At 43.2% G+C, this 9,589-nt stretch overlaps 1 protein-coding gene across 2 annotated transcripts in view; it reads left to right on the top strand.

The window, feature by feature from the left end:
- Positions 1 to 260: 260 nt before the first annotated feature.
- The window catches only part of SH3GL2 (SH3 domain containing GRB2 like 2, endophilin A1), an 89,509-nt gene continuing 80,180 nt past the window's right edge, over positions 261 to 9,589 (top strand). Inside the window, exons 1-2 of one of the 2 annotated variants that reach the window (XM_038125002.1) lie at positions 261 to 387; positions 434 to 505. In XM_038125002.1, the coding sequence (XP_037980930.1) occupies positions 461 to 505 (45 nt within the window). In that variant the 5' untranslated portion in view covers positions 261 to 387; positions 434 to 460. Of the gene's footprint in view, positions 506 to 9,589 lie in introns of both variants that reach the window. The other variant, XM_038125001.1, reaches the window with a different exon arrangement.

Raw genomic sequence — 9,589 nt, 5'->3', positions numbered from 1 at the left:
GCAGCTGAGGCGAGACCGAGGTCCGCGCAGCGCGGGGAGAACGGAGAAGACCTACGCCTGCGACCGGGACCGACGCGGCGGGGGGCGGAGGCGGGTGCCCATCCCGGGGGTGTCCGCCCCGGACGATCGCTGCCTGCCGCGGGCGGGGCTGCGGGGTGCGGGTCCCCGGCCAGCGGCCGTGCGGCGGCGGCGCTGCGGCGGCGCGGGAGCCCCGCGGCGGCCCCTGCCGGCGCACCTGCGGGGCGGGGGCGGCCGGAGGCGGCGCGTCCCGCCCTGACGTCACGGCGCTCCCGCACCGCCGCCGCCGTCTGACAGCCTCCGCCGGGCGCGGGTGCGGCGCGGGCAGGCACAGAGGCTCGGCTCGGCTCGGCTCGGCTCGGCTCCGCTCGGCTCCGCTCCGCTCCGCTCCGCTCCGCTCCGCTGCTGCTCCGCGCGGCTGCTGCTCCGCGCTGCCCTCGCCATGTCGGTGGCCGGGCTGAAGAAGCAGTTCCACAAAGCCACGCAGGTACCGAGCCCTCTCCCCGCGTGTGGAGCGCGCTCGGCTGCGGCTGGCGTGTGCGTGGGCATGCACGGGTGTGCGCCGTGCGGGGTCGTGCGCGGGTCTCCGTTCGAGTGAGTGCGGGGCGAGTGGGTTTGCGCGGATGCTGTGCCCGGCCGTGCGTGATGAGTGAGCGGGCGAGGGGCCGTGTGTCTGGCCGGGTGTGCGCGGTTGCGTGAATGTGCACGGAGGGTGGTGGGTCTGCGGGGCTGTCCATCTGCGGAGGGCCGGGGCTTGGCGGGCCGCCCCGCCTCCCCCCACTCGGCTCCGGCCGCGTTGCGGCAGCGGGCAGGGGCTCCCGGGTGCGGGAGCAGCTCCTGGGCTGCCCTGACCTCCGCGCTTGAACCCGCGGGGGCAGTTTCTGCAGCAAATACCCGCCCTGGGCTCGGACCTTCCCCGGCGAGGTCTGTGCACCGTGTTTCCACAGGCGTTTTTTGTTTTAGCCTGACTTTGGGAAAACAGCAATAAACATGACCTTTTTGTTTCGTGGGTCTAGACCACAGCTGAAATCCGAGTAATGAGGTTTGGTTCTGTTGCTTTAGGCATGGTGTGATATTGCAGGAAGGTCAGGGTGAGTGTTTCACCAGTAGTTGAGTTGTTTCATAATGCAAAATCCGTGTGTGACAGTCTGCAAGGGTACAATTTCTGACTTAGTGGGCTTTAGGGCTAAATCTAAAATGGTTTCATAGAAGTCAGAGGAACTGATTTAGATCTAGACAGCTGACACCAAGACCTGTGCAGTGTAGGTGGGTTTTTTTTTTTTTTGTGTGTTTTGGGTTTTTTGGTTGTTGTTTGTTTGTGTGTTTTTGTTTTGTTTGTTTAATTTTTAAAATTCTGTTTTGTTTGTAACTAAATACAAAATCTCCAGTTATTTCCAATTGCTTGCCATTGCAGGCATCTTCAGCTAGGAGTCTTGATCACTGCAGGCGATCTGTAGATCATGGCACACAAGATACATTCAGCTGTTTGACTTTTAAACACCCATGTATTTCCCCTTCTCATGCATCTCATCTCTTGAGCACTATGGGGATATATTTCCTGAAAAAATGGTCCTTAATCCAAATATTTGTCCAAATTCTGATTTTCCATACTTTGTAGTTACACCAGTACGCATTATAACTCTGAATGCAATGGTTTTATACCAAGTCCTGCATGGGTGCATGAAGGCATTGAATAACACTGTGTCTCACCTTTCATGCCACATTGTGCTGCATCATTGGTAAAGCCTTGCAAGAAAACGGCTGCATTCAAAACAGATGGCAGAAGGAGCAGGTAAGGGTGCCTGAGCCCATCCAGCAGTGCCCATCTGCTGCTGCTTACTTTGTTGTTTCTTCCCCTGCTGCCCATGGTGCTATGAGCAGCCCAGGAGTCATCATTACGGCAATGAGTTCTGGTACTGAAAATAAGAATTTTAGTGTCTGTGCTGTCTATGTTTTAAGAAGCGGGCAAGATGAAGTTCACTTTTAGTACTGGAAATCTCAGTTCTCCATTTTTGTAAGCTAATGAGCATGCATCTGCAGCAGCAGAGGTAAACATCTTTTTTTGAGGGAGCATGGTGTGAAAGGTCTGTCCATGCTGTTTTGTCCTTCAGATGACACTCTCGCGCTGATTGTCAGCAGTACTGTCATTTAGAAGGAAGGCAGAGTTTTAGCTGTCTGGAACAAAAATATTTAAGTCTCTGATGCCAGATTTAGCAGCCTGACATCTGATGACCCAGGGATTTTTGGCCCCAGCCTTGACTTTCACAGTTTGTTTTCATGCAGGCCATGAAGACACATTCATGTATGAGAATGACTCACAAGTATGTTGAAGAGTGATCTGCTTATTGGCTTGTGTGCATTATGAGTGAGAAATCCGCGACATAGTTGTGCTGACCTTGCTCTAGGGAGTAATCCTTTTGACCAGCAGTTAAACACCAGGTGAAATACAGATTGACGTTGCTGGCATGAATGAAGCTTTCCAGATAGGACCAGACAATTAGGAAGTTTTAAAAAATTCTAAATTTTTGATTTGATTCTTATTCATGTTTATTTATATGTGCTGTTTTACTAGAGTCCTAAGTCATATCAAGAGCACATCTGGATTGTTTTATACAATGCAAACATTTTCTTTAATTTCATTTATTGTTTTCCGACTTGTGAAATGTCAAGCTAACCTGCATAAAGTACTGCCAGTTTAGCAGCCATGCTGAAGAACTTAATGCTGTCAACTTTCATGGACCAACTGCAACAGCAGTGAGACCTTGAAGAGCAGGAAGATACTTTGCACCTTCTGGAATGAGTCGAGTGTTCACCCTTTTGCCTTTCAGAAAAACTAATGGTTTTACCTCTGTGCAGCAGATAAATAAAGTTTAGAGAAATCTTCCTGAGTTTGTAAAAGCAGGATGAGTCTGGAAGTCCTGACATTAATACACGTTAGACTGACCAGTGTGGAGCAGGTTAGGTTGTTCATTTACCTCTAATATCCACAGGGCACCTAAGAAGGAGAAATTACCCCATTTGAGTGTTAACATGCTGATGCAGCTCTATCATACATCCTGAAGCTAGGAAGATCTAAAGTGTGTTTTTTCCCAGAAATGGGCAACAAAGTGCTGTGCCACCAAATGGTCCCTTTTTCTTTAGGCATGCAGACTCCTTTGCCAGTATTGTTATGCCAGTGTGACCAACAGAAAATTGCTTCCTCCAGGTTTATGTACAGTTATAAAACTACCACAGTCACTTTGGGTAATACAGATCTGACAGTCTGGGGCATTTAAACTGAGTTGTTTTAAAATAGCGCGAGCTTTGTTTCCACATGACTGCATTCATTGCATAATATGGTTCTTGTGAGGCACAGTCAAAATTAAGCTTTCAGAAAGTAATAATTTCATAGGGAAAGAGATTTTAAAAAATTCTGGGAGTGGCCACATCTGATGTTCCATTTGAAACAACTGAATAAATGTGACTGACATTTATATAGCAGTAAGAATGTGGTGATTTGAACCAAAAGCCTGTAGTATGGTTTCTTTTCTACCACTGTATTCTGCTTTCATGATTAAATTTGTCTCAACACCAAGACCAGATTAACCAGTTTATACAGTTTTATAGAGATAGAGAAAAATAAAAATGTTTGATACTGAAAGAAATATCTGAAGAAATGACTTCTACTCCACTCCACTCCTCATTGTCAGTAGCTTGTTAGATGCCATTACTTTAGGTGGAAAGTACTATGCTACTGTCTTTAACTATGCAACTGTGAATAGCACAGTAAGAGAATGACTCTGCTGGTTAATAAGAAGCAAATGAGACTCCTGCCTAGCTATGCTGTTGTCCGCAAAATTCTGTGGTCTTCCTAGGAATTCTTTGCTAATTCAGAGCCTGTCTACACAGGTTCTCTTGTGGAAAAGAGAATATTTGGGTTCATCTGCCAGAATGTTTTTTTTTAATTCCTTGGTCAGAAGTATGTAAAGTGTTTTTCTCTGTAATGTATGGCACAGTCCACTTACTAAATAAACTGCAACTAACCAATTTTTACTGTTCATGTTGATATCAGTATTTTCCCTAATCTCTAGCACACTCTATTCATAACATGTTCCTGACTGTCCTGCAGTGTTGTGTGGAAGCTGTGTTTGCTTTTCCAGTGATAGGACATCACCTGTCTTTTCCAGCTGACTGTGGTTGAAGCTGGACTCACAGTAGGTCTGCTTTTCTCCTTCCATGTTTTCTCACATGTAAAGGTACGTGTGGGAGTTGGTCTGGAAAGCTGGGCAGCATGTTTTCTTAGTGCAAGCGCTGCGCCATGTGTTGCTTTTGTGAAACTTAATGATCTCCCTTCTCATGCGGTGAGGAAACTTGTGAGCAGTCTGAGGAAGGTGGAAGGAGAGTTGTTTGCAGGGTGGTGTGGTTCTGAGGACAGAGCCCAAACAGGCTGCTAGAAACCTCTGCCCAAGAGGTGTGCACTACTGGCAGTCTGGTGGTTTCTGTCAGTGTTGAGCACTACCTTTTGAGATCAAGGAAAGGGAGCAAAATTTTGATCTGGAAATAAAGACTATTTTTAGAAAACAATACTTAGCTGCAGAGGGGATTATTTCCACAGCAGGTAGGGAAATTCCTTCTGTTTGTGCACTCTAGCTGATTGCCAGATACATTATTCACATTTGGCATCATTCCCATGTGTCCTTTTATTGATATTACATAATTGAAAGGGTGAAAAATTGACTTTAATCTAAATTGCTCTTTAGTTGGATACTGTGTAACCCTTTGAGTTGTTGATGGCTTAAACAGTCTGCACCAGTTTTAAACCCTATTTCTGAATCTGATTGGAGGAATGGCTGCTTTTTGTACTAAAAAGATCATGGCTTTTTTTTTTTTAATATTTCTCAAACATCTATTACTGTAGTAACTTTCCAACTGATGGATACCCTTTATATTTTTAGATGTGTATGTAAAAGTTGGAGCACAAAATGACACCCATCTCTAAGTTTTCTCCCAGTTATGTCTGGAGGCAAAGAATACCCATGGATGCTGTGCTCAAAACACAGCATGCACCAGATTTTTGTTTCATATCTTGACTGTCATCTTAATTGGAATTATTACATAGCAAGGAACAACTGGACGCTCTTGGTCACTCATGCAAAACAGTATTTGCATTTTAAATGTGTCCTCATGACTAGCATACTGATAGATAGCATGCTGCATCAAAGTGCTGGAGCAGCATAACCAATTTTAATTGAGGAAGATTTTGCAGAGGTTACAGCACAGAAAATTCTGTACTTCTATGTAGCTCCCAATTGCAAATGGAAGAGAGGTGCCAGGTTGGTCTGTCATATTTCTTGTGAAGGATGGAAGCTTGAGGAGCTTGAACATTGACTGTCATGACCTAGTAGTGTACCAGTGAAGTCTTTGGTTTTTAAAACCTCGACAAGAGGGACAGAATTGCAAATCTGCTTTGTGGGCCCCAAGGAGCTGCTGCCACTCTGTGAGTACATGTGAAGAGAAACTGCATGGACAACATTTAGTGGGAAGTGCTCTGATGAGGCAGATTCATGGCCCTCTTACCTGTGAAAGTCTGTGGTATGTTCAGGGACAGCCAAAACATCCTCCAAACCTCTTACCTTAGAACTAAAAGGTCTTCCTTCTGCTGCTTTCCAGAAACTTCTGTGACTCTGATTCTCTTCTCAGGCAGTGGCCCTTGATGGACAATGGTGGCGCTTATCCTTTCTTAAGTGTATGTAGATAATCAGACCAAAGAAAATAGAGCTACAGCATGGTATTATTGCAATGATGTTTGCCACAGCACAATTACCTGGCTTTCAGTGCTTATCTAATCCTGCACTTAATCTTGGAGACAAAATAGTAGTGTTTTTATAATCGGAGGTTATAGCACAGCACAGGAATCCATCCAATCTGTCATAGAAGTGCTAGAAGTTAAAATTAATTATTTTTCCTCCCAAAGTGGAGAAAAAAGAGAGAAACTGCTATTTACTGTGCTTACATTTTTAATAAAATTTCCCATTATGGAGGCTCTACAGACTTGCATGGTAGAAAATTGAAAATTAGGAGTGGTTGTTTGAAGTTCAGCATATTTTTAATTTGCCAGTAGATGGAAATCACTGTGATGGACCTGTACAGAATGATTTGTGGGTATGTAGTTGCACTTGACGTAATAGTGATGATGTTCTTGTGTCTGTGATGGAGGACATATGCTTATAAATAAACATATTTCAATTTTTTAAAATTCTGTACACTGAAATTGGACTGACGTAGTTGTTGCAGCATCATATGGTTCACACTGAGTGCAGCAGTTTACGCTCGTCTTCTTTTCCCATCATCATTTCTCCACAGAAAGGGAGTGTTATTGGATGTCAGTAAAGGTGCTGCTGAGGCAGCAGCAGCATAACCTTGTGGTTTGGTGTGATGCCAGAAGACTTTCTGAAAGAACAAGAAATTCAGCCACTCATTTGGCTATTGCACCTCTTACTGGAGGAGGGCTGGAGAATCGAATGCATATCTGTTTCAGAGTAGACATGTGCCACTAGCTGGGATCCATGTCAGCATTTACGTGATTTTCATCAGGCTGTGTTTTGGTCTTGTGTTCCTTGGATTCGTCTTCACTGTCAAAAGGGGCTGCTATGCTGAATCCTTTGTAAGCAGAAATTCTAAAATAGAGAAAAAATACTGGCTTTCCCTGCCTTTTGCCCCTCAATTCTATGGCAGCAGAACACTTCACAGTGTTAAAATGTTTATATTCCCCTCTGTCTCCATCATCTTTTTTTGTGGATTTTGTGGATTTATTAATAACTTGTGTTATTGTATATCAATTGTTACTCTTTTTGATTGCCTAATTTCCAGTTTCTATTGGCTGCAAAAGGTCTTTACATGTGAAAAGAGTTTATCTAAACATTTTGATGTAGAGCTTGCTTTTCACCTTTGGGTTATGAAGTTCAGTGACTGTTGTGCAGAAACACCAGACATACTGTTTATCTTTCAATTTAAAGTGCCATTATCACTAGACATCACTTTTGTTCTGCGTCTTTGGGAAAGAGTGCAACTACAGTGAAACAAGGTGGAAGGAGAACAAGTTTCATTACAGATAAAAACCTTTTTTTTTTTTTTCTAGAAAGAAAAATTTCCTGCAAATGTTCATTTAGTCTTTTATGACTTTCAGTAGACTAACAGGATTTGCTCTTTTAAGCAACACTTAGACAGACAGATATTACTGCTGAGTTCTTTTCCAATCTGAACACTTTTCAGCTTTAAGGTCTGTGCCAGAAATTCCTTTTCATGCAAAATCAATCTAGATGCAGAAAACCAATTAATAATTCATAAGGTATAAATGTCAAAAATAAATGGTGTTTGCCTTCCCAGATGAGTCACTTAGAGCTTGTCTGCCTTGGAAAGTTATGGCGTTGTAATTTAAGGCCTGAATTGGAAATGCTGCAGTTTTACAAGTACTCTGCAATGGATGGGTTTCTTTCTGCTTGTAGAAGAACAGCTTTTCAATTTAACTGGTTTTGGTTGTTTTTTTTTTTTTTTTTTGTTTTTTTTTTTTTGAAAAGGGAGTTGAGGGCATCAGACTAAGGCCTATCCTTCCACTACAATGAAGGTGTTTGCACAGAACTGGCTAAGGCATGAGAGGTGACTAGCTAGTGTATTTTTCTCTACTATTTCACCATATTAATTTTTTTTTCCTCTGGAAATGTTATCTTTGTCATCCAAACACTGTTAGCTAAAACTGTTGGTTGCTTCACTGGTCACCTGTTGGTTGCTTCACTGGTCAGGTTTCTTGCACTGGTCAGGAGTGGATGGAATTTGGTTTTATCTTCTACTGTTATGAAAGGAATTAAGAACTTTTAAAACAGAGCTGAGGCATGAAGAATGTTCCAACCAAATGCAAATGTTTTTAGGAATCAGAATGTTTAAATGTGGAAATGTGCCTTGATGTGCAGAATAACCACAAATTCACATTTACTGGCTAGACTCCATAATCCAAGGAGCCTTTCGCTAGTATTAACAAATGGAAGTTTATCTTTCAAGAAGAGTGGTTGGATCTTATCTTATTATTTGCAGTCGAGATTTGGGTTTTAAATATGCACATGGTATTCTGAGGCTGGCAGGGAATCTTCCTGTCTCACAAAATTGCTGAAAAACATATTGCCAAATATGAGGCAAATTCACCACTGTCAGAAGTGGGTATGACTGTTGCAAGTTGTAAACATAACATCCCTTCTAGACCCCCATAAGTATAAATAGGTAAAATATGAATTTTGGAAGCATGGGAAGATGTAATTGTCTCAGCTGAAAGCTGAGGCAAGCTTAGGTAAATTATATAATCTGTAGCTTTTCAATGCAGAAAAGTATTTTTTCCTCTATTAGACTCTTTCTGTTTTGTTTCACCTATGTAAGCTCCTGCAAAAAAAAAGCATGTAGGAACAAAAGTTAAGCTTTGCATGGTAGGAATGGAATTTTCTTGCTAGAGAGAGTAAGAGCCAAAATATATATAAAACATCAAAACACATAAAATATCAAAAGATAAATAACTTTTTTTGTTGTTTCATAATATTGTCATTCAAAATATATAAGTCAGGGTGATTTTGGACCTGTAACTTTTCACAGGCCTGAACTGGCATGTTTTAGGAAGGCTGCACTTTTATGGCCAAAAATCTGTAACACTTGGAGTAGAATAACAAAAGCTCTACAGCTTCTGGAAAGTATCCTATTCTTTTATTTAACAGTAGACTTGGGCAGGAGTAAAATATTAGAGAGGAAGATGAGTGAGGATGAAAGACTGAAGAGGTCCACAATAGGGATCCTTGAAAACTGAGCAGAGGTAAACTGTCTGCTCTGGTATGTATGGGTGGGTGACTGACTAGAGGGAGAAGGAATGGCAGATGTTCATGAAGGAAACTAGCACTTGCTGTTTCCTGCTTCATTAGCCTGCTAGCTCCAGCATTCCAGTTCCTGATCTGAACACAGTGATAATGTGTATTGTTCCAGCCCAGGAGCAAAGACAACTGCTCCCAAAACTCGTACAGCTTAAGTATCACCAATGGGTTAACGAGGTCAGCATGGATTTAATTGCGTCCGACAGTATAAGTGGAATTGAATGTGACTAAGGAGAAAAAGCTAACATTGTTTCTAAAATGACAACCCCAGCTGTTACAGATTTCCTGTCTCACAGGGAGAAAGAATAAGGAAAAGGCAATACTCTTCTGCTGCTCTGATTTCAGGATAGTCTTTTAACAAGAACTGCTGGACAGCCACTAAAAAATAAGCTTTCCATGACTTAGTGCTTTTGTCTTTCCCTAGGGAGAGTCTGCTGTTTTGAGTAGACTGACAGAGCCTTTATATTTTGTGTGTGGAAAGTTTCCCCAGCGCTGGCTGCCAAAGGTTCTGCTAGGTTTTGATCAGACTGCATCAAATTGGTGACTCATTCCAACAGTCCAGTGAAGCTCAAAACCCTCCTGGGCAGAAGCTGAGCTCTGGGCTAGTGTGTTCCTGGCGCTCCCTGCAGTGCCACGCTGGGCTGAGGCCCAAGGTGTTCTCAGTGACTCAAAGTACCCAGCCGGGCTGC

This window comes from Motacilla alba, chromosome Z (genome assembly GCF_015832195.1).
Source record: "Motacilla alba alba isolate MOTALB_02 chromosome Z, Motacilla_alba_V1.0_pri, whole genome shotgun sequence".
Classification (NCBI taxonomy): domain Eukaryota; kingdom Metazoa; phylum Chordata; class Aves; order Passeriformes; family Motacillidae; genus Motacilla; species Motacilla alba.
Note: the sequence above shows the minus strand (reverse complement) of the source record. Positions and strands in the feature narration are given on the sequence as shown.